This window comes from Spinacia oleracea, chromosome 6 (assembly GCF_020520425.1).
Source record: "Spinacia oleracea cultivar Varoflay chromosome 6, BTI_SOV_V1, whole genome shotgun sequence".
NCBI lineage: Eukaryota > Viridiplantae > Streptophyta > Magnoliopsida > Caryophyllales > Amaranthaceae > Spinacia > Spinacia oleracea.
In genome coordinates, this window is record NC_079492.1 from 124541473 (window position 1) to 124566638 (window position 25166).

A 25166-nucleotide genomic window follows, 5' to 3' on the forward strand; every position below is an offset into this window, starting at 1 on the left:
AAATGATGAGTACATAAAGGAAGTGAGGGCCAATCTAGACCCTCATGACCAATATAATTCAAAATGTTATGCCTTACGTGCAGTGTGAATGTCTTTCGTGAACTATTGAGGATGAGTATTTTTTTTTAATGATTATTGCATCTTGTAGACGATCGTTGCACATTTGTAAACGATTGTCGTGCCTTCGTAAATGATGTGTATTAATGTGAACATTGTTGGTTGAGGCGATCTTTATGGCCAATTCAAGTATTAAATTGTATGGGATAATGTATAGGTGATGTTTCAAACCTAAAGTAGAGTATACTAATTGCAGGTCGCGTTCTAGAATGGCCAACAACAATGATCTAGCTGCTGCGATTCGCCTCTTGGCGGAAAAGCTAACCCAGGAGAGAACTGAGCACCCCGATTCTGCAGGGGAAATGTTTGAAAGACTTTCTAAGGTTAAGCCACCGTATTTCAAGGGACAAGCAGACCCTACCTTCCTGGAAAACTGGATTAGGGAGTTTGAGAAACTATTTGAGGCTGTGAGTTGCCCTGGGAGTATGAGAGTAAGTCAAGCTGTCCTATATCTAAAAGATGAAGCCGATTTGTGGTGGAAAGAAAATGGAAATAGACTAAATGCTGTTGAGGGATTCAATTGGGATTCATTCATAGTTGCCTTAAGGGGGAAGTTTTATCCTCCTTTTATGAGAAAGCAGAAAGCGCAGGAGTTTATCAACCTTAGGATGGGGAATATGACTATTGCTGAATACTATAGCAAGTTTATAGCTTTATCGAGGTTTGCACCTGAGGTGGTAGCTACTGAGGAGCTAAAGGCTCAAAGGTTTGAGCAAGGGCTGACTGATGAAATTCAATTGGGATTAGGTGGAGAAACCTTTACTTCCTTAGACATAGTGTATGGGAGAGCTGCTCATATTTATGGGCTACAGTCTAGAAGGGAAAAGAAAACTGTGGTAATTGGGGAAAAGAGAAAAGATTTTAATGCTGGGGGTAACCAAGAAAACTTTAAAAGGAATAGAAACGGAAATGGGAATGGAAATGGAAATTTCCAAGGAGGAAACAATCAGGGGCACCACAACAACTCGAACCCATCTGAGAGAGTGCATCATTGCAAGATGTGCAGTAACAATCACCCTGGTAAGAACTGCAAAGGAGAATTAGTGACCTGCAACTATTGTCAAAAAAGGGGACATAGGGAGTATGAGTGCTTCACTAAGCACAGAAAGGAACAAAATAGTAATGGAGGTGGAAACCAAGTGAGGTATAACCAGTCTGGAGGTCAAAATTCAAAGCCTGGAGGGGCACAAAACAACCAAGAGAACTATAATAAGCCTGCAAATGATAACAACAACCCGAATAAGGCTCCAGGAAAGTTGTACATGATGAATCAGAATGAGGATGAACGATCTGCCGATATAGATTCTGGTACTTTTCTATTAACTCTGCGCAAGTTAAGCATTATTTAATTCGTGGCGACTTGTCCTTTTGTTTCGTCGTCTGTTGTGAAAAGTTTAAAGTTAGTAGTTTTAGTAAAATAGGAATTTTGAGAATAGAATTCGTCGAAAGAGAATTTTGGTTAGCTATTCCCTAAGGTGAGTTACGAGGGCGTAACTCGTTTTCTTTAAGGGGGGTAGAATGCGATAGAAATTCGCGCTTTTTACTTATTTTATGGTATTTTTATGAATTTTATGCTTATTTTTTAGCAACCTTTAGAAGTTGATGCAAAGCAAATAGATTCTCCGCAAAAGAAAAGGTGTCCATGAGTAACACAAACAGCTTTGAGTTGGCAAAATAGTGCACCTAGGTGGCACAAATACTTCTCTAGTAAGAATAAGTTAAAAGCTTTTGGGGAAAATGTTGGAAATTTCGTGTCAAGTTTCGGGACGAAACTTCTTTTAAGAGGGGTAGATTGTAATCCCCCGTAAATTTATAATTTTTATTAATATATTTTAACGTATATTATTTATATTTAAATAGAATTTATGAATTTTAAGTAATGAATATATAATTAACGTATATTCATTTTATCTTAAGTATGTTCTAAATATTTAACGATTTTTGAACTTTATTATATTTATATATTTAATGTATATTTAAATTCTTTTAAATATATTCCAAATATTTTAACGGTTTGCGCAATCAAGATTTATTTTAGAATTTTATGTTGAAAATAATTTGAATTAGGAAAACTCGTTGAATTCGAAAAAAAAAAACAATTCTATTCGGTTTTGACTCAAACACTAAAATCCAAATCTTAATCCTAGCCCACATGGGAAAAGCCCAAAATAAAAAATAAAAAAAAAAACAAAAAAAAAAACCCATACCCCTCTTTTCTAATTCACGTGAAACCAACCTCACCCAAAACCCCTTCCTTCCTCTCTTTCACGTAAAAAGGAAAACTCAACCCTCAACCTCCATTGCTTGCTTGTTGCCCAGCCGCCACCACCCTGCCTGACCGCCGCCTGTTCCTCCGCCGTAGTCCCTCTCCGTCGCCGCACGGTAACATCTCATTCTCTCACTCGTTCGTTCTCCTTCCCCTTCGTTTTCTTGCCTTACTTGTTTCGGTTTCTCGCAGCAACCATAGCAACCACCGCAGCCCGCCACCGTACCCACCACCAGTCGCACAACCACCTTCGTCGTTCCCTCCACGCTGCGCCGCCACCTGCAGCGCCGCTGCTGCACTGCACACACCAATTCTCTCCTTCCTCTTTCGTTGCTTGCAACCACCCGCAACAACCAAGTGCGCCCACCGCAGTCACCACCTCCAGCCGCGTCGCCCGTTCTCCGCGACCACCTCCCTTGCTGCCGCGCCGTGCACCACCGCCCAGCCTCTCCTCTCCTCTTTAGTTTGGTTGATTTTCTTAAACCCTAAGTTATTTAAATGTTTTAATTAAGTTTATTAATTTAATTTATGTTCCTTGAATTGAATTAAATTTATGATTTTTATGATTAAGTTATGAAATTTCAGATTATATGTTGTTGAAATTAATTTAATTATTTTCAGATTATATGTTGTTGAAATTAATTTAATTATTTTCAGATTTATTAACTACGTTTAAGTTAGGGTTTTAATGAAGTTTTATTAATTCAATTCATGTTTATTGAATGAAATTATAAGTTTTTATGATTAAATTAGATTTTCAGATTATATATTATGCTTAATTAATAATTTAATTTTCAGATTACATAATTGAATTGAAATAAGATTTTTTAATTATTAAAGCATGGATTTTTAAGGTTTTAATATTCCAAAATCATAATAGAATGATTATATATTATTAAAGCTATTATTTTTATGATTTTAAGAACGTTTGATTATGTTTTGTGGACGTTTGAAATTATTCTATATTGCTGGAAATTTTAAAAGGGATGTTTTATTGGAGTTTAGAACGTTTTGGGATCATTAGTTTAATAGTTATTATGCTTGGAGGTTATTTAGTTAAGTTTCGATATTTGGGATGGTTCAAAATATGTTTAGGATGTATTTAGAATACTTTAGTACTGCTGTAAATTGTTGGATATTGATTGGGGAATTTTATTGGTTGTTTTTAGGCGGAGAATTCTTTGTGGGCGATTTTTGAATTCGTTAAAGTGGCCTATCAGTTTGTTTACACAAGGTACGTACATACCTGTGTGCTTGGAATGAGTGTGATTTGTGGAAACCATGTTGAAATGATTCATGAACTTCGTTATGTTGAAATGATTAAGGAACTTGGTTATGTTGAAATTGTTGATGAACTAGATTATGTTGAAAGTGCATGTTTAATATTGTTGGATGGACATGTTAAGCATATATATTTCGTTATGAGAATTATAGCATGTTGGTATGGATGATTGATGCGAACATGTTGGTTGGGAACATTAAATTATCATATATGTTGATTCAGATCGATTGTTCAGTGTTCCCTTTTAGCTTTTCACTACTTTATAAGGGCCGAGGACCTTGTTTAGTAAGTTGAAACCTTATACCCATATAGAGGGGTTTATCAGTATTAAAGGAAAGGTTGAATTAATTGGAATAAGTCTTGTGTGACGTCTCTGTGATCACTTGTTTAATTCAAAGATAAAAGAAGTTGCGTTTACTTGTTGAATATAATATTTATGTTTGATGAGTCATAACCAAGTATTAAAAGTTAAGTCATGTAAAGTGAACATGAGTAGCAATAGCTTTAGACTGTGCACGTCTAAAGTGTCGGACAATCAGGAGTTGGGGTCATGGGTCGCCTATGGCTTTTTCTGGGGCCGGATTGATCACCGGTTCTATTTTATTCAAAAGTCCCTCGATATCGCAGGTCATTGGGGTTTACGGAGTCGCGCCCGTACCTCGTCTTCCTTAGTGAAGAAGAAGAAGTTTCTAGTAGACAACTCAGTCCATTGACTATTTCAATTAAAATAATGTTAATGATACAAAGGTCTAGTTCAGTCAAATATAGTTTTCAAGTCAATATATCTTGATTATCCTTGCTTATGTTTTATTGAGTACCATGTTAGGTTGTTCGTTTAATAGAATCATGTTAGGATTATTATTGATTTAGTATGTAGTACTCAGCTTTGCTGATTACGTGCTTTTGCTTGTGCATGTTGATCATGGCTATGCCTTATTGATCCTGTGATGACCCAATCTTTGGTGAGCAGTCTCTAAGGATCAATAAGCATTGTCCATCTGCAGGTTTGAAGATGTTGCATCATTGGGATCGGGAATAGAGAGCTTGTATTTAGTTTTGATTTGCTAAGTTGACTTGGGTTTGTTTAAATGGACTTTAAACTTGTCATACTATTTATATTTCCTTATTTTCGTTGGTTGATTTTTGAGACTAAACCTGTAATCGATTATTTATAAACCTAAAGTTAGTTTTATGTTTTCCGCTGCAAAATTCTGAATAAGCCGTTACGTTTTCACACGGGCGATAACGCCTTGATAATTCTCTATGTTTTATATTAAAAGGTTATTTTAGAAAAGAGAGAATTGTCGGGGTGTTACAGACTCCTTACTTATATCGTTGAGTTTCACCAAAACTAACATGTACTCACAATTATTTGTGTACCTTGCCCCTTTAGGACCAATAAGTAACACCTCGCTGAGCGAAAACTATTACTAGATTGATGTAAAGGATATCCAAGCAAGTGTATATTTTGGCATGGCACCTTTTAACTCAATTTTTAAGTTTGGAACTTAAGGCTCTTACTATGTTGGTTAGATTTTAAGTGAACTAAAATCCTTAATCATGCAACATAATCAAGCTTTTGATCTCATGCATTTTAAGACATATTTAAAGCAATAAATAACTTAAAACATGCATAAGATATTTGTGATCTAGTATGGCCCGACTTCATCTTGAAGCTTTGACTTCAAAGTCCGTCTTGAAAATCTCCGTGGGAGGCACCATTTTCTTCAAATAGGATAAGCTATAACTAATTACAACTATTTGATGGTACGCAGACCATATTTGAATTGAAAAATAACTTTGGTGCTTTAGACCAATTACATTCAAATTAATGGTACGCAGACCATATTTTCTATCCTATTTGGGCCATACTAGTCACTTCATAACCTGCAAAACAGTACATATACAATATATACCATTCACCCATTCATTATCATGAATGGCCCACATAGCTGGTTAGTAAAACACATTATGCATCACGTAAACATTTGCAGCAATTAATCAAGGTCACCAATAATCTACCAATTATTCAGTCCTTATTAATTCTAATCGAGTTGTTTTAACCTTAAGGATTTGTAGACCTAATCAAGAGTTTATGACTAAAAAGCGCTCCCACTCAAACCAATAAATTCATATGCTTTACTAATTTTAAACATAAAATTGTATTTCTAGTCTAACCGGAAACATACAAATTTAATTAAAATTTAAAGCTCATATAAATTTATAATTGAATCCAAAAATTTAATTTAATTTCAGTCGCATTTAAATTAATTCATGATTTTAATTTTAGTAAAATAATTAGAATAAATTCCATTTATTATAATTATAATATTCAAAATTAAAATCCAAGAAATTAATTCAAATTATTAATTTTAAAATTAATTAAAATTACGTGAACTGAAATTTTCAAATTAAACATTCAAAACGATCTAATCGTAACGCAAACACCCTACGCGTTGCACGCCCATGGGCTGTACGCACACAGCCATTGCTGGCCATGTGCGCGCAGCCCATGCGCTCGTTGCATAGCTGCTGCTGTCCCATACGCAAGCCTCCGCACAGCGCCCACCGCACGCGAGCTATCGCTCGCAGCGCGCGCGCGTTACCGCGCTCGCTGGTGCGCGAGATCGCTCGCTGGTGCGCGCGAGCCATCGCTCGCTGGGGCGCTGCATCGCTCGCTGGCGCGCGAGATCGCGCGCTGGCGCGCGAGATCGCTCGCTGGTGCGCGCGAGCCATCGCTCGCTGGGGCGCTGCATCGCTCGCTGGCGCGCGAGATCGCGCGCTGGCGCGCGAGATCGCTCGCTGGTGCGCGCGAGTGATGCTGGGCGCAGCGCTCGTGGCACGCGAGCTTGCGCTCGCTGCGCACGAGGCTGCGCGCTGTTGTGCGAGGCAGCGCGCGCTGTGGCGCAGCTCGCTTGCTGCCCACACGCGACTGCCTTGGCTCGCCCCTCGCCCATGCCCATACGTTCATTGCTCGTGGCACACGACACAAGGCAGGGCTGCTGCCTTGTGCTCGTGCACTACGGCCTTGCTCATTGCATTCGTGCCGCACGGGCGACGAGCTCCCTTGCTCGTCGTCGCATGCCCGCATTATACAACACCCCTTAAGGGTAACACGAAGCGTCCATTGCTTCGCGCGTGCAAGTTATTTGAACGAATCGCATAAAATTTAAAATTTATATTTAAAATTAATGACAAATTAATAAATAATATTAATTTCATAATTTTAGGGCGAAAAATCGAAAATTTATTATCCAATTGATTTCCGATTGATATGGATTCAAGTCTAGGTCATAAAAATTTAAAATTTATCGTAAATTTACAATTTTTATGGTGGTTTTTAATCATAGGTTTCTAATTAAATTACAATTAATTATGAAAATCAAATTAATTCTAAATTATTCTAATTTTCAACAAATTAATCATAATTACAAATTAGATTGCATAATTAACAAGACTAGGCATTCAAACTTGTTAAACATATGCAATAGGTCAATCAAAAATTCAAGATTTATCAACAAGAATCGCAAATATTTAATTTAACATCTTAAATTTACGAAATTTTGCATTCGAAAAACTAAAACCTTCGAAAAGTCATAGTTAGGCTTCGAATTTGAGAATTCTGGGTTCGGCAGAAAAATACTATTTTTGTCAAAATTTTAGAATGCCTTTTACATGCGGAATTGACACAAAAATCACTCAATTCGGATGAGTAATGAAGAAACTGCCGAAAAACTGCGTACGTATAATTAAATAAACGCAATTTGCAACTAATTAACAATTACGAAAATTAATCACCCCTTTTAATTCTTGCAAATTTGTAATATTTAACCATGTTCATGCAATTTAGATTATGAAAATAATAAGGGGCTCGTGATACCACTGTTAGGTTATGATACATATGACATTTACATAGATCATGCGGAAACAACCATTAACCCAGGAAACATATTATTTACACATAATCATATAGCATAATTAGATGCATACTCTTTGTTGCGTGCCTTCCCTAGCTGCGCCCGAACCGAACAAGAACAAGTCTTTTAGGACTCCAAGTGTCGTCCCTCCGTAGAAAGTCCACAGCACGTCCGGATCCGCCTTAAGATTGACCAACTAGAATCGCCCTTAAGGTACTCAGAAAAATTCGGCACTTTTGGGGCAAGATGGGTGTTTGAATTTTCTCTCAAAAACTCACTTTTGAATACTTTGAAACTTGTGTATAAATTATGACCCCTAGGCCTTTATTTATAGAGTTATGGAAAAGGAATCGTAATCCTAGTAGGATGCGAATTAATTGGAATTAGAATTCTACATGAATTCTACTTAATCAATTTATCCAATAGGAATAGACATTTAATCATACACTGACTCTTGCAGATTCAGGAATCTCGCATGAGCTCAAACTCACACACACACGGCAGCCACAAGGGCTGCCCACGCATGCGAGCAGCAGCCCACGCAGCGCGGCCCACGCATGCGTGGCCTTGTGCGCGCTGGGCTGTGGCGTGCGTGCTTGCTGGGCGATGGCCTGGCTTCGTGCTGGGCCTTCGTCCGGCAGGCCTCGTCCGATGCTAATTCGTACGATACGCTTCCGATTAAATTTCCATTTCCGGAATCTATTTCCGATACGAACAATATTTAATATTTCCGATTCCGGAATTAATTTCCGTTTCGAACAAATATTTAATATTTCCGTTTTCGGAATTATTTTCCGATTCCGGCAATATTTCCGATTCTGACAATATTTCCGTTTCCGGCAATATTTCCGATTCTGGTAATATTTCCATTTCCAATAATATTTTCGATACGTACCATGTTTCCGTTTCCGGTAACATCTACGACTTGGATAATATTCATATTTCCGATACGATCCATATTTCCGTTTCCGGCAATATCATCGTTTCCGGAGTATTCATTTCTTGCCTGTGACGATCTTAGCTCCCACTGAAACCAAGATCCGTCGGTTCCGAATATTCATAGATGGAGTATTTAATGCCATTAAATACTTGATCCGTTTACGTACTATTTGTGTGACCCTACGGGTTCAGTCAAGAGTAAGCTGTGGATTAATATCATTAATTCCACTTGAACTGAAGCGGCCTCTAGCTAGGCATTCAGCTCACTTGATCTCACTGAATTATTAACTTGTTAATTAATACTGAACCGCATTTATTAGACTTAACATAGAATGCATACTTGGACCAAGGGCATTATTTCCTTCACATACAACAACGATTCAGCATGGTTTTCAGTTTCATTTTGGTCGTGATAATGCAACTTTTGAGGTTGGGGAGTCATCTAGACTTCCAACTACTGCAGGTATACTTTCAAGGGGTATTGGTGTTTCAAATTTGAATGAGAATATGGTAGCAACTGATGTGATCAGTCAGGAAAATTCAGCAGGTTTTGGGGCTTATCAACAACAGCAACACCCCGTTGATCAAAGGTTGCGAGTTCCAGAACAAAACTTTGTTGAGGGCAGACCTCAAATTTTTTATAATGGAGTGTTCACTCCTATTCCAAGTCCTCGTAGCAGGTTTCTCGCTATGCATACTTCTTTGCCTCCTCAATCAGTTCATAGTAGTTTTGCTGATATGGCTTCTCGGCGTGGAATGGGGGTCAGTGTTCCTCCCCCTTTGGTTATTCCTAATAATACACAAATTTTCAAGGAGCTGGGAACTGGGAGTTTAGTGAGTCATGGTAGTTCAGATGGGTTATCATCTGACCCCTCTACACCATCTCAACGACCTTCACCTGTGCATTCTCCTACTTCAACCTTAGCTTCGAAATTTGAAGCTAGTTGGCCTCGAAAGAGACCTCACCCTAGAGGCTATGAAAGTGAGAGAGGGAGTTCTGTCAGGGTTTTGCCTTCTCAACGATGGTATCAAGATACTAATTGGCAGCATAAACGAAGGAAGTTAAAGCTGAAAAAATTAGAGCTTAAAGGTGGCTTTAACAGGTGGGTTCAGCAACGTGGGAGGACTGTTTTGAAGTCAAAATGTGTTTCTGATGCTACCTTGGCTAGGGATTTGGATGTTTCTGTCCAGCAGGAGTTAATGAAGACCCATGGAAGTTCAGATGGTCGAGGTAAACAGAAGAGAGGGAAGAAGCAGGTGCACCCTTTATGTGGTAAAAAGTTCAAGAAAGATCCTGGTGTTATACACTTGCATAGTCCAATGATAGATGCTGTGGTAATGGTGTCCTCAGATCAGTCATATTCTGTCAATAAAGCGGAGGCATCGCCTTCTACAACTTCATGAAGGTTATAAGTTGGAATTGTAGGGGATTAAATAGTGTGGACTCTACTAAGTTACCGTATGTCCTTTGGCTTATGCGTGTTCATTCCCCTACACTTTTGTTTTTGTCTGAGACTAAAATGTCAGTGTCTCTAGCTGCAAATATGTTTAGTTTTAGTAATCCTACCTTTTGTACTGGTGTCAATGCTATAGGGGCTAGTGGAGGCTTACTTGTACTGGGATGGGCTAATCTTGATGTAAGATGTGTTTTAAGTTCCCCAAATTTTGTACTATGTAAGATAATGGAAAATTGTATAAATATTTCCTACATCATGTTTTTTTATGGTGCTCCTCTTATTGATGATAGGGATAGGGTTTGGGATCAAGTTTTAGATTTACTTATCTTATATCCAACCTGTTTAATTTTGGGAGATTTTAATCAAGTTGAGTGGTTTGAGGATAAGTTGGGAGGGTCTCCATTCATTCGGGGTTGGGATGATTTTGTTCAATTCCGTTTACAAAGTCGTCTCCTTGAGGTTCCTTTCTCGGGACCTAGATTTACTTGGACTAATAAGCAGTTGGGAAATCGCTTAATTTTGGAGCGTTTAGATCGAGGTTACATGACTAATGATTGGTTCATGTCTTTTCCTGATAGCAAAATAACAAACCAACCTTTCATGGCCTCGGATCATGCGGCTGTTATCTTTGACAATAATGTTGTCGTTTTAAAGAAGTTCAGACCTTATCAAATTGAAAATTGGTGTCTTCAATTTGCAGAAGTTTGTCATTTGGTTAATGATGTTTGGAGGGATAATACTCAAGGATCTTCAATGTTTTTGCTGTCAAGAAGATTAGTTTCCCTTCGGTTAAAAATTAGGTCTTGGTGCCTTAGGAATAAGAAATTATGGGGTGTCAATTGGAAAGATATGAGTGGATACACTTGCAACTGTGGGGGCAAAGGTGCAAACTCTAAATCAAGGGGAGGAATATATTGATAAAGTTGATGATGCCTTTTCACAAGCTTCGCTAAAAGTTCAATTTTGGAGACAAAGAATGAAGGAGCGATGGATGGCGGAAGGTGATTTTCCAACACAGTTGCTTTATTCAAGGGTCAAGGTTAGGCAAAAAAAGAATAAAATTTTATCACTTAAGGATCAGAGTGGTAATTGGGTTGAGGGACAACAACATGTTCAGGATATTGTGGTTGACTCCCTTAAACAAGGTTTCAAGTGTGATCTAGCCCTACCTGCAAACGATGAGGTAGGATTAGTCTTGCGAGAATTGCAGTTGCCTCAGATTTCTTCTTCTCAGGTAGCTATGCTTAGCAGTCCTTTTTTGGACAATGATATTAGGACTTCGATGTTTGCAATGGGTGATTCTAAATCACCAGGTCCAGATGGGTTTACTGCAGGGTTTTTCAAAAAACATTGGGAAAAGGTAAGACCTTCAGTTTGTGATGCAGTTCGGAGTTTCTTAACAACAGGTTATCTTCTCAAGGAATGGAATCATTCACTTTTGGTTATGATTCCGAAACGTGAAATGCCAGAAGAAACAGGTTATCTGAGACCAATAAGCCTTTGTAATACTGTATACAAATGTGCTTCGAAATGTCTGGTGGGGAGGATGAAAGTTGTGTTGCCAAGTTTAATTTCTCCAGCGCAACATGCTTTCATTTCTGGCAGATTTATGACAGATAATATTTTACTGAGCCATGAGCTTATTGAGAAAATCAACACCAGACGAAGAGGGAAAGGCTACCTTGGCGCACTTAAAATTGACATGAGTAAGGCCTATGATCGAGTTCATTGGGACTTCCTTCTCCAAGTTCTTAGAGCTTATGGTTTTCCTCAACATTGGATTCAATTAGTTCACCAGTGTATTTCAACGGTATCCTATAAAGTCCTAGTCAATGGGTCTATCTCTGATCAATTTAGACCGACCTGTGGTATTCGTCAGGGAGATCCCTTATCTCCTTATTTGTTCTTGTTCTGTATGGATGTCCTCTCTAGAATGCTTCAGTTGGGGAATGATTTAGGTTACTTTCAAGGTATTCGACTTATGAGAGGTGGCCCCCAGATGACACATCTTTTCTTTGCTGATGATGTACTTCTCTTTTTTACTGCTACCACTAATAGTTGCTCCCAGTTGGTGAAAGTTCTTAACAGGTTCTGCGGGATTTCAGGTCAGCAACTCAATTTACAAAAATCTCATTTTAAAATTAGTCCTAATACCCCTGTAGCTGACCAACAAGGTTTCAAAGATATTTTTAAGATGCAATTGGTTCAAAATTTTGGAATGCATCTTGGAGTCCCAGTTGATTTGGTAGGGAAGAAGCATACCAATTTTCAGTTCTTAGTTGACAAGGTTGCCGGTAAGATTTCAGCTTGGAATTCTTGTCATCTGTCTCAACCTCAAAAGTTGATCCTTATCAATTCTGTTCTTATTGCTATGGTTTCCCATGTTTTTAATTGTATGGAAGTTCCTCTTTCCATATCGACCAAGCTTGATTCCATTTTAACTCGGTTCTTTTGGGCTAGTAAGTCAATTAAAGGGATTCACTGGGTTAGTAAGAAAGTTCTTCAGCATCCTAAAGGGCTAGGTGGCCTGGGCATTCGAAGTGCTTCATGCTTGAATAAGGCCTTACTTATGAAGCACGTATGGCGTTTAAGTAGTAACTCCCAATCTATGCTAGCTGCTACGGTTGACCGTAAATTCTTGAAACCTTTGCATACTGGGATACAAGCTTTGTTGGTCGGACGACGTCTCTCCTGGGGTATGCGGGGCATGGGAAGAGCTTTCAACAATGTTCTTAGAGGTTGCAGTTGGAAAATTGGTAATGGGAAGAAAGTTTCGGCAGGGGGTAACAAGTGGGTCCTGGGTGGAATTCCTATTTATAGCTCTCACGTTACATTACAACAAGCTAAGGATTGGAAAGTCCATCATTTCATTCATCCTCTGGGTGCGGGTTGGAACCATGAGAGGATCCAGATAGCCTTTGAATTCCAAGATGCTCGTAAAATAGTTGGTCTTGAACTTCCAACTTCGGATACTGAAGATTTTCTTTATTGGGACTTTCATAAATCGGGTAAATTTACGGTTAAGACTGCCTACGCTATGCTAGCAGTTGAGGAATCTTCTGATATGATAAACGTCCCACAGAATAACATTTATAAGATGCTTTGGTCCTCGGGTATCCATCCTAAGTGGAAATTATTCTTGTGGAAACTTCTTCATAATGGCTTGGCAACCAAGGTCAATCTGGGGCGAAAAGGTATCCAGGTCTCGATCCTCTGTGATGTTTGTGGGTGTGGCGAAGAAGACATACAACATCTCTTCCGGTTTTGTAACTTTGCGCAACATGTTTGGAGGAGTGGATCCCTAGCTATCCACTCGGAATTCAATGAAACTATGTCCTTTTCGGAATGGTTTCTGTTTTATATCCGGCAATTTCAACGCCAGGATGGGAACCGCAGCCTGAGAATAGTGTCCTTTATTAGTACACTTTGGGGCCTGTGGTTGACTAGGAATAACAGGGTATTTAGGGGAGAGATTTCGACAATTGCAATTGCTCAAGCGCTTATCAATAAGGGGATGAGTGAACATGGTTTTCTTCGGAATCAAAAACACCCATATTTAGGGTTTCTACATCCTCCTGAGGATTCTTTAGGTTTTCCACCAGGTTTTTTCAGGGCTATCATCTCGGGTACGGAAGACCAGGGTGCTCCAGCTATAATCTTGGTGGATGGTTCGTGGCATAAGATTACTGGGAATGCTGGAATGGGTTGGGTTCTAGATGGTCAGTATCTGCAGGAGGGGAGAATTCTGGGAGGAGCTCAGCCAGGCACTTCTCATTCGGCTTTGCAATCAGAGGCTAAAGCTTGTCTTCTAGGTTTACGGTGGGCGTCTCAGTCTTTGATAACAAGAGTTACAATTTTAACTGATTCACATCGGTTAGTTGAACTGTTGCGAGGGGATGCGATGTTAGATGTGCAAATCATGTGGACAGTTGCGGAAATCAAGAAAGTGGGGAAAACCTTTTCTTGGTGTTGTGTCAACAAGGTTGATCGTCAACAAGTGCAGCAGGCTCATGAGCTAGCAACTGCAGCGTCTACTTCTCTTTTGTGGTTTAATACTTTTGCGTAGTTTGTTTAGTTTGTTCTTTGAGCATATGTCAAAAAAAAAAAAAATTATTATTATTATTATTATTATTATTATTATTATTATTATTATTATATACGAAGTATCGTTTATAGAGTATATTATTATTTATAAATTAATTACTAATTATTTTACTTAGTTATTAATTATGAGTATTTATTATTATTTATTATTTATTATTTATTATTTATTACTTATTATATACTATTTATTATTTTTGTTTATTATTTATTACTTATTACTTATTACTTATTACTTATTACTTGTTACTTATTACTTATTACTTACTACTCACTATGTATTATTTATAACTTATTACTTATTATTTGTTATTTATTATTTATTTCAACTCGGTAATATTCAGTTAAGTTAAATTAAATTCAAGAACATTCAGATCGGTTCAGTTCAATTCAGTTCAGCTCAATAGAACAAGTCCTTCAACTTTACACTGCATATACTTCATAGTTCACACTCTGAATGAAATTTATTGATCTATGTGGTATGTTGTACACTCCAACTCTTAAAAAGTTCAGATTCCATCTAATTTATCTAAGATGCACTCATTTTTTTTTTACTAGTACTCTTTTATAAAATGGTTGTCGTACGTACTTTTTGAAATTTAAACCATATATATATCGTATGTGTTTAGATATTACATATTGCGTCTGCACGTCATGGATCATTTATGGATGTATCATAAATTGCCACTTGATTTGAATGAATTAATTTAAATTTAATTAATTTATACGAGTTCTTGAAGTATATAATCCAAAATAATTACAAGAACTAAAGAAAAGGAGCTAGGAAGAAGAATATATAACCATTTTTATAAATAATGATATGAGGATTTTGATAAACCTCTTTGTAAATTGTAACAATCCAGTACCCATTCTAAGTCCTATGGAGTATGGACTATGGACCTATGGTACATTAGGAAATACTCCGTATAAACTAGCATATCACAACTAAAATGTATGATATAAATAAAAGGGAAATTATCAATGATATTCCTACTCCGTAAACTTTTGGCTTTTCTCTTCAGTATACAATTTTTAATTTTGTTGTGAATAGTATTCCTTTAATTTCGGTGCAGCAGTACCGGCATTATGAAGCACTATATTGGAGGGCATCGAGAGTCGTTGTATTCTCTACTTGATTGATTCCTATATCCGCAGTAGTTGCGTAGTTTCCCTTCAAAAATTCAGAGTACCATTTTTGAGATAACTTAGGATGTCTTGTCAATTTTGGATCACTGTAATTAACATAATATAACCCGAAGGTATAGTCGAAGTCAAATAACAGTTCGTATACGTCCAATAATGACCATACAAAGTACCCTCTTGTATTTGATCCATTTCTGCAATATAACAAACCAAGTCATATAGGGTTCGTTATGTTCATATGATTTTCACGCATCTGAAATTATTAAAACTTATCAGCACTATGTAGTTATTAATTAGTAGTATTTATATACGAAGCTTAAATTTATTTTTTCTAAAATAAGTGGAAATAATTCATATACGTCCAATAGTGACCATATACAAAAACTATTTTGTAATTGGATCCATTTCTACAATTTAGAAAACTTAAATGAATCAATTAAAGGGCTTATATAATGCTTTAATAATCACCATTAACAAAATTAATAGCTTCTTGTCAAAAAATAAAAATAAAAATAAATAATAGATGGGCCTATGAAGCAAATTTAGAATTGCTTTCAAATACGATCTATCATATCTGTAAGGACATAATGCGTACAATTAGAGTTGAACATGAATGTTTGGCCAGAAATAAGTGTGGGTTAGGATAACCCAAAAATAAGCATTTATGGGTTTTCACTAATTAAAACAGATTTTTGATGGATAAATATTTGGTTTACTCTTAAATGGACTTGGTTCACACTAAATTTATTGTGGACCATGCCTTAAATAAAGGTCAATAATTTATTTCTAATTTATTTTGGCATGTTTATTAGGATTATTTTGAAAAAATTATCAAATTGGTGTCTTTGATACATGTTATTACGTATGTGTGAATACTTTGATTTTAAGTCACAATTTTATTTTAAAAACATAGGGTTACTATGATTCAAAAAATGGTTAGTATGTTTAAGAATTTTAGTGTTTAATTTATTATAGTCACTGTATAAGCAATACAGGTCTCTATGTGTGTAAAAAGGGTGCCAGAGAAAACTATTATTCTGGGTCCACACTAATATTATTGTAGAACAGGTACACACAAAAATAATCCTAAATATTTATCTTATACTAATGATTTACTATACTTTTTTAATCTCATTTTTTTTGACATTTATGATGTACTATACTAAAGGACAGAGGAAGTACTAATTATTAACGAATTGTAATCAACTAATTAATTAGCAGTGTGTTATGTCATGAATCATGATGCATGTTCGGATCTAGTAGCTAGGCTTACCTCACAGCATTAAGCAAACTCCCAATATGAGCATGTATGTACTCAACCCTGAATGGATCATTTATTGACGTGTTATAATTCGACGCTTGTCCTGCAACCAAGTTCGTCCATTTTAATTAAATGTAATTAATTTATACTTAATTAAAAGAAATTATACTATAGTTCAACAAAATGGTAAAGAAAATAAAGGAAATAACCATTTTCATGGATAAAGATAGTAGGATTTTCATAAACTTCTTTGAAATGCTCCAGTACTCGCTCTAGGCCCCATGCTTCGTTGGGAAACACAAACTAGGATATGATAATAAAAACGTAAGAGATAATAAAAATATAAGCCATAATCGATCTTAAGGCTTGATTTAATTATTTTAACACCCGACCTTACCTCCATCGGCACTTCACTCGTATTAGGATCTGTAAGATAGAAATTACACAATGTTATTAGAAATTATATAAATATGTTATGCTAACAAAATTTCATGTTACTATGTTTTTTTAAAACAAAATGTAAAAGATAATTAAAATATTGTACGTGAATAGGGTAAATGCAAAAATGTCACAACTAAAAATCAATGGAGGAAATTATTATTTACAACTAGCTCTTGAGTCCGTTCAATGGACGGGTAACTATATAGTGGTTGATAAGTAGTCTTTAAAGTGTTAATTTTGTCGAGGGAATGTGATTTCAGTGGGTTGAAATTTGAAAAAAATATACAAATTAGATGGTGGATCAATATCGAGTGTTAAGGAGGGAGATTGGGTGAAAAAAGTTATGTGAATTAAATGATGAATTTATTTTCAATGGGGAAGATAATTGTGGTGTTAAAGCTATAAAATAATTTCTGAAACAAACAACAAAAGTAAAATTTGAAAAAAAAAAAAAAATTAATAGAGGAAAGATGAGATGACATATGTCATTTAATAAACCATGGTCTTCCTTTTTAAATACTAGATATTGATGACGAATTGAAGTATTGATTAAAGATATGAAACATACCCATTAGCCACTCCACTGCCATGTCAGCAAAAAGATCTCTGGGCATTTTGGTGAGGCTTATAGAGTTGTCTTTGATCATCATGACAGTATAGTAGTTAATTCCAATAAAATCAAATGAGCCCTTCACTAATTTTGATTCTGTTTTTGAGAAAACCGGAATTCTTGAGCCGGCATTTTTCTTCACTATTTCAGGGTAATCACCATATGTCAAGGGGTGCATAAACCTAATAAATATCCAGCATAATAATAACGCAAAAGTAAGCATTATAATCTTAAGATCGATGAGAGCTTTATGAGAATTTAATCTAGAACGTACCAGCCAATATAAAAATCGTAGGATCTTTGAGCTGCAATCACGTCTTCACTTTTGTTCGTAAGAGGACTAAAATGGTAACAAAGGAGATTCATCCCGATAAATCCAAGTTGTTTGGCCTATACGTACCATATTGTGTTACATATAAACTTACCAAATAATTAATTAATGGAACGCTAGGAAGATGCATGTCATACTTCGTATCTAGCATATATATACATATATAGTGGGCAGCATGTTATTTCGTTACAGACATTTCAAAATAGTATACATGTCAATTTAATGGTTTCAAACGGGAAATAGCATACCTGATACTTTTCCTTATATATCCTTACAGCATATGCATGCGCCAATAGTATTATGTGGGCAACAACGTATGGCTCAGTAGTCGAGTTTCCTCCTGTACAATGGATTCCAAATGGTGAAGAACATCTACTTGGGGGTGTAATCCCCACATCATAACCACCAATGACGAAGATGTTCGCCTCATTGAATGTTGTCCAATGTCGAACTCTATCACCAAATTCTCTAAAGCAAACATCTACGTATGATGTATAGTCTTCTCTGCATGCACATGTATATATCCATAACAACAATTATAATTCAATAATGAAATAAGTTGAATATATGCACGTGATGCACGATTTACGTACATTAAAAAAACTACAGTGTACTAAAAGATACTAGTTCGTACAACGTAGTATATCTTCTTTGTAAGTTTTGAATTTAAAAGAGCACATACATGATCCTCGGGTCAAGGAAACCTCCATATTCATCCTCAAGGACTTGTGGTGTATCCGTATGCGTTAATGTTACATGTGGCTCAATTCCTGCAAATTGAAGTTGAAATAGTTATCCGTGTACGTAGATAATATTTTTATCTTAATATTAATGTAATTAAATATTCAGCAAAGTAAATATTACCATGACTTATAAGTTCATTGATGAGGTTGTTGTAGTATCTTAACCCTTTAGGGTTAACAGGTCCTCTACCATCTATAAACAGAGGGATCGAAAAGTTAAATTGCAAATGACAAGTATATAAATGTAAATGTGTTGGTTTACAGCAATGTCATCATGCTGACCAATCACTGAACGAAAGCAACACAACCAACATCAGCAATGCAGCCATACATCAGCATAATAACAACTTCAGCAATGCACTAAGTTCCAAGTCAGCTTCTAGAAGAATTCCTTACTGATTTCCCTTGAAATCAGGAGGTTGTTATAAGGCATTCTATTTATGATTGATGTAATAACTAGCTATATGATTTGAGGTGTACAAATCAAGCATTGTGATTGGCTTAAACTCATCATTGAATGTGTCTGTCCAACTTGTATATATATACACCATATTCATTGTATTTTAGTTGATCATCTCAATAATACAACTCTATTTTCTTAAGTTTTCTCTCTCTCAATCTTTTCTCTCAAACAGAATTCATTCTAGAAGGAGAATTCTGACATGGTATCAGAGCTTGATCTGTAGATCCTGCTCAATTTTTCCGCAAATACTTCCTGTTTTCACTCTAATTCGTAGCTGTTTTGATTCAGACTGTTTGAAACAGCTGAATTTTTTGGATCAAATAGCTGAATTGATTGAGCAAATCAATTCTGGTTGACTCAAATTCTTGAAAGTTTACTCAAGATTCTTCAATTTCACTATGCCCGATCAAGTAGATCCTGCACTCAATCCAAATTCTGCTTATTACTTAAGCAACAATGATCTTAATGCGACCAAATTGGTCAATATCATTTTTGATGGAAAATGCTTCAATGATCGGAAGCGGTCTATGATGATAGCACTTTCAGTAAGAAACAAGCTATGTTTTGTTGATGGAAGCCTCAGTCAACCAACATCAAATTCTACTAACTTCAGAATATGGAATAGATGCAATGATTGTAGTTGCACTCTAACACATAAACTTCTGAAATCTCAACAAGATCAAAGGCTCATTCCGTTCTTAATGAAATTGAATGAAAAATATGATCACTCCAAAAGCACAATTCTCATGATGACACCCTTGCCAACAATATCAAAAGCATATGGACTTCTACTTCAAGAAGAGCAACAGAAAGAAGTCAATAGTAATCGAAGTCATGGTTTAGAATCCACAATTTTTGCTGCTAGGAAATTCTCTAACAGTAAAGCATACAAGACACAATATATCTCTTCTTTTGGCTCACAGAATGCAGGTGGAGGAAATTCATCAAGAAACTTCACTTATAAAAGGAACAACTTGTTCTGTGAACATTGCAAGATAAAAAACCATACAGTTGATAAGTGCTGGAAATTACATGGCTATCCCAAAGAGTTGCAGCAGCTGCACATTCAGAGGAATTTGTTGAAAAAGAAGTTACAGGAAATGCATAACAAGGCACTGTACATGCAACTTTCCTCACTAATCAAAAGGTTGCTAGTCAAGCTGAGCATCATGGCTCTAGCTCACTTGGTCTGGCAACCAGCTCTCATCTGAAAGGTATATTTTGTCTTTTGTCTAACTTTAAAACTAAGTGGATATTAGACAATGGGGCAAGTGATCACATGTGCTCAGATTTGACTATGTTTAGCACTATTGAGTCAGTAAATGATAAGTTTCACACCATCACCATTCCTGATGGCACATAACTTACAGTAACACACAAAGGTGAAGTTGATCTAGGTACAATTATCCTAAGGGGTGTCTTGCATGTTCCAGGGTTTCAATTAAATTTGATTTCAATCTCCAAGTTGTGCTGTGATGATCAGTGTTCAATATCATTTACAAATAATGATTGTTTTGCACAGGACCTTTCCAAGAACAAGCATACTCTGCTTGGTAGATTGGACAAAGGCCTATACAGTTTCAATAAGGATCTGTTAAAGTTTGACAGCATTTCTATATTCACTAATCATGCATTCTCAAGTGTTTCTGAGGTGGAAGAAGCAAAGCTATGGCATCTTAGACTTGGACATATGTCATTTGGAAAAATAAAGAACATCAAAGGAGTTGATGTCAAAGGTTGTTTAGCTGAGTGTTTTTGTCAAATATGTCCCTTAGCTAAACAAACCAGAGTAAGTAGCATCAAAACAGTTCAACCTTTTGAGCTATTACATATAGATGTATGGGGTCCCTATTCTGTGTATGATACTGCTAGATGTAATCAATTCCTCACCATTGTGGATGACTACACTAGGATGACTTGGACTAATCTAATGAAAAATAAGACTGATTCTGTCAAAACAATGCATGATTTCTTTGTCTATGTTGAAAATCAATTTGGTTTTACAGTCAAACAAGTAAGATCTGATAATTCTCTTGACCTAACTGAAGGAGAGATGAAAGCTTTGTTCCTAAGTAAAGGTATTCTACATCAGAAAAGTTGTAGTTATACACCACAGCAAAATGGTGTTGTTGAAAGGAAACACAAGCACCTTCTGGAAACTGCAAGAGCTCTCTCTTTCTAAACCAAACTACCTAACAAATATTGGAGTGATTGTGTTCTTACTGCAACCTATTTGACCAATAGGATGCCACTGAGAAGTATTAACTTCACCACTCCTTATGAAAGATTGTTTAACAAACCACCTGATCTATCTCACTTGAGAGTTTTTGGATGCCTATGTTTCATCAGTACTCCTACAATTCACATATCAAAATTTGATCCTAGAGCAACCCCATGTGTCTTGCTTGGTTACCCCCCCACATCAAAAAGCTTATAAAGTACTTAACCTTGCCACAAAAGAAATTTGTTATAACCAGAGATGTTGTTTTTCATGAACACCACTTTCCATTCCACTTTTCAACCACTCCTGATTTGGCTTATTCTAATCAATTCTTCTTACCTGTTGTTACTCCCTGTACTTCAGAATTATGCTCTACAAATATTCCTCAACCTCATTTAGATACTCACACAGAACCTTTTACACACAATGATCCAAACAATACCTCTTCTACTCAACATACATCCAGTCCAACCTTCTCTCCTACACCAGATACATTCTCTCATATTTCACCACCAAACAGTCCACCAGCACCCAGGAAATCTACTGGACCTACAAAAACTCCTTCCCATTTGAAGGATTTTGTTTGTAAAAAACCAACAAGACATTGGTGCAATCTGGTAGCTTATGAAAGTCTGCCAGTACATCACAAATTGTTGATTACTGCTCATATGGAACTTGTTGAACCAACAACTTACTCTGAAGCTGCTAAAGATTCTCAGTGGATTGAAGCCATGGACAAGGAGATAACAGCTCTACAACACAATAATACTTGGGATTTTGTTTTGTTTCCTAAAGGAAAAAAGGCAATTTGTTGTAAGTGGGTGTACAGGATTGAGAAGAATACTGATGGTTCAGTTGAGAGATATAAGACTAGATTGGTTGCCAAAGGCTTCACTCAAAAATATGGAATAGATTACCATGAGACCTTCTCTCCTGTAGTTAAAATGTCAATTGTGAGATGTTTGATTAGTCTTGCTGCCAACAAAAACTGGAAGTTGTTTCAATTAGACATAAACAATGAATTTCTTCATGGCACACTTGATGAAGAAGTGTACATGAAGGTGCCTGAAGGTGTAACAGCTCCTCCTGGTTTTGTTTGCAAGCTTAACAATCCTTATATGGTCTTAAGTAGGCATCAAGACAGTGGTTTGCTAGACTCCACCAAGAACTCAAGTCTCAGGGGTCAATCAATCAAGAAATTACTATTCATTGTTCATCAAAAATACCTCAACTAAAATCACTATAGTTGCAGTCTATGTTGATGATATCATCATCACTGGTTCTAATGAATCTGTTATCAATGATCTCAAAAACCACCTTCATCTTACCTTCAGCATCAAAGATCTTGGTGTTCTTAATTTCTTTCTTTGCATTGAAGTCAGCCACACTAATGAAGGCTATATTCTAACACAAAAGAAGTACACCAAGGAACTTCTTCAAGATTGTGAGTTGGACATATCTAAACCTGTTGTCACTCCCTTTCCACTCAATCTTAAACTTTCTACTGAAGGAGAAGATTATCCCAATGCTGAACTTTATAGGTGCTATGTGGGAAAGCTGAATTTTCTAACATATACTAGACCTGATATCTCTTTTGCTGTTCAATCCCTCAGTCAGTTTATGCATTCCCCTAAACTTCAGCATATTGAGGCACTTACTCACACTCTTTGATATATTAGCAACACTGCAGGCCAAGGGATTCTATTAAAGGCAACTGATAAGCTTACTCTCCTAGCCTTCTCTGACTCAGATTGGGCTGCTTGCCCTACTACAAGAAGATCTGTCATAGGGTATGTTCTTCTAGGCAACTCTCCTATCAGTTGGAAATCCAAGAAGCAATCTACTATTTCTAAAAGCTCTTCTGAAACTGAGTATAGAGCAATGTCTCAAGCTGCTGGAGAAGTCACCTGGATAATTAGATTACTTGAAGAACTAGGTGTCACTAATCTTAAACATGTTGAACTACATTGTGACAATCAATCTGTTATACATATTGCTACTAATCCCATCTTTCATAAGAGGACAAAACACATTGAAGTGGATTGTCACTTCACTAGAGACAAGGTCTTAGATGGGTTGCTTCAGTTAAGTTATCTACCTACTCAAAATCAACTTGCTGATATTTTTACCAAAATTCTTCCTAGTACTCATCATAGAACTTTATCCAGCAAACTTGGCATGGTCAATGTGTTCCCTATGTCTAGTTTGAGGGGGGTGTTGGTTTACAACAATGTCATCATGCTGACCAATAACTGAACGGAAGCAACACAACCAACATCAGCAATGCAGCCATACATCAGCATAATAACAACTTCAGCAATGCACTAAGTTCCAAGTTAGCTTCTAGAAGCATTCCTAACTGATTTCCCTTGAAATCAAAAGGTTGTTATAAGAAATTCTATTTATGATTGATGTAATAACTAGCTGTATGATTTGAGGTGTACAAATCAAGTATTGTGATTGGCTTAAACACATCACTGAATGTGTCTGTCCAACTTGTATATATATACACCATATTCATTGTATTTTAGTTGATCATCTCAATAATACAACTCTATTTTCTTAAGTTTTCTCTCTCTCAATCTTTTCTCTCAGACATAATTTATCCTAGAAGGAGAATTCTGACAAAATGTTAAGGTATTTTAAATATAATTTCCTAGAAAAAATTTATTTATGAGATGCTAAAATGATATCTTCCACATATAAGTATTATATCCTCCGTTCAGAAACAATATAATGCACTATTTAATTTGGCAAACAAGGTTATGACTTATGGTGGTAATAGTGGTACTCATAATGTTTTTAAATTGGTGGTAACTTACTTGGTATTAATCTCGACCATGATATAGAAAATCGATAGGCATTCAATCCTGTTTCTACCATGAGTTTAACATCTTCCTGATACATAGATAACCTACATTTAGTGATAAAAAAACCACAATGCTTTTTTTGAGCATTGTTAGAATAATTGAATGGTGCTCACCTTGTATTTATGATACTGATCACATCCTACATCCGGATTTTGCGTCTCATGCTCTGAAATTTAACATGCATTTTATACATAATGATATACTCCGTATGAAAAAAAAAAAAAAACTTAATGATAAAAAAATTAATGAGAAGAGGAATGATGAAAACATTGAGTACACGTCGCCATTCCAACCAATAGTAAAACATCGAATATTTAAAGTCATTTGAGCCAATTAGTCAAACTAGCAGAGTAAAGAAAGAGCCAACAACCAACATCAAACAACCAATTGTCAAATAATACCTTTAAATCTTTAACAAATTAAATTAGCCAATTAGGTGACATCCAACACACTATTTCAATTTATTAAAAAGTCCATCTCATATACTTCGTATGTATTTAATTAAACATGTAGAAATATGAGAGAGCTTGAAAAGAACATTAAAGATTGACGTGATTAGCTTACTGAAGTACGTAATTATCATATACCATGAGTGATTAGTAGTATAGGAAATAAAACAAAAAAACTTACTTGAACGATGAGCAAAAGTATCATAAATACTGCGCTTCCTCCCATCCTCCAATGCTGCTCCCTCTACCTGATAAGCTGAGGTACTAACACCAAATACGAAATCCTTAGGAAAATCGTTACGATTATACTCTTTGCCTTCACTTCCAGCAACTGCGCGTAAAAAATCAAAGCATAGAGGCAACAAACACAACCAAAGTACTACCCTCATTCCCATTTTCTCTCCAAATAAATTGGGAAGTGCTTGAGTCTTGAAAATTAAAGAAGCTAAGCTATAGTTACGAATTCAAACTTTGTTTCATTTTTTTTATTGGTAAAAAACGTTAGCACGCTACACGTATTCTTGTCTCCATACATATTCTTTAAATTTTTCAAAT

The 25166-nt window shown here is 36.2% G+C and overlaps 2 protein-coding genes and 1 long non-coding RNA gene across 3 annotated transcripts; 2 read left to right on the forward strand and 1 right to left on the reverse strand.

Moving 5' to 3' along the window:
• Positions 1 to 1953: 1953 nt before the first annotated feature.
• LOC130462491 (uncharacterized) lies at positions 1954 to 4864 on the forward strand. The gene is made up of 4 exons (XR_008922805.1): positions 1954 to 2499; positions 2576 to 2851; positions 3553 to 3617; positions 4636 to 4864. It is a non-coding gene; the product is annotated as an uncharacterized lncRNA (long non-coding RNA).
• A 6090-nt stretch (positions 4865 to 10954) lies between these two features.
• LOC130463569 (uncharacterized) lies at positions 10955 to 14044 on the forward strand. The gene has a single exon (XM_056832736.1). It carries the CDS (start codon positions 10955 to 10957, stop codon positions 14042 to 14044), a length of 3090 nt encoding a protein of 1029 aa, XP_056688714.1.
• An 820-nt stretch (positions 14045 to 14864) lies between these two features.
• On the reverse strand, positions 14865 to 25166 carry LOC110775641 (cyanidin 3-O-glucoside 5-O-glucosyltransferase (acyl-glucose)). The gene is made up of 12 exons (XM_021980250.2): positions 24793 to 25166; positions 24276 to 24328; positions 24115 to 24190; positions 18730 to 18801; positions 18548 to 18635; positions 18114 to 18369; positions 17809 to 17924; positions 17493 to 17716; positions 16881 to 16909; positions 16693 to 16786; positions 16496 to 16586; positions 14865 to 15416 (listed from the first exon to the last, which is right to left on the reverse strand). Exons 1-12 carry the CDS (start codon positions 25004 to 25006, stop codon positions 15164 to 15166), a joined length of 1566 nt encoding a protein of 521 aa, XP_021835942.2. The 5' UTR covers positions 25007 to 25166; the 3' UTR covers positions 14865 to 15163.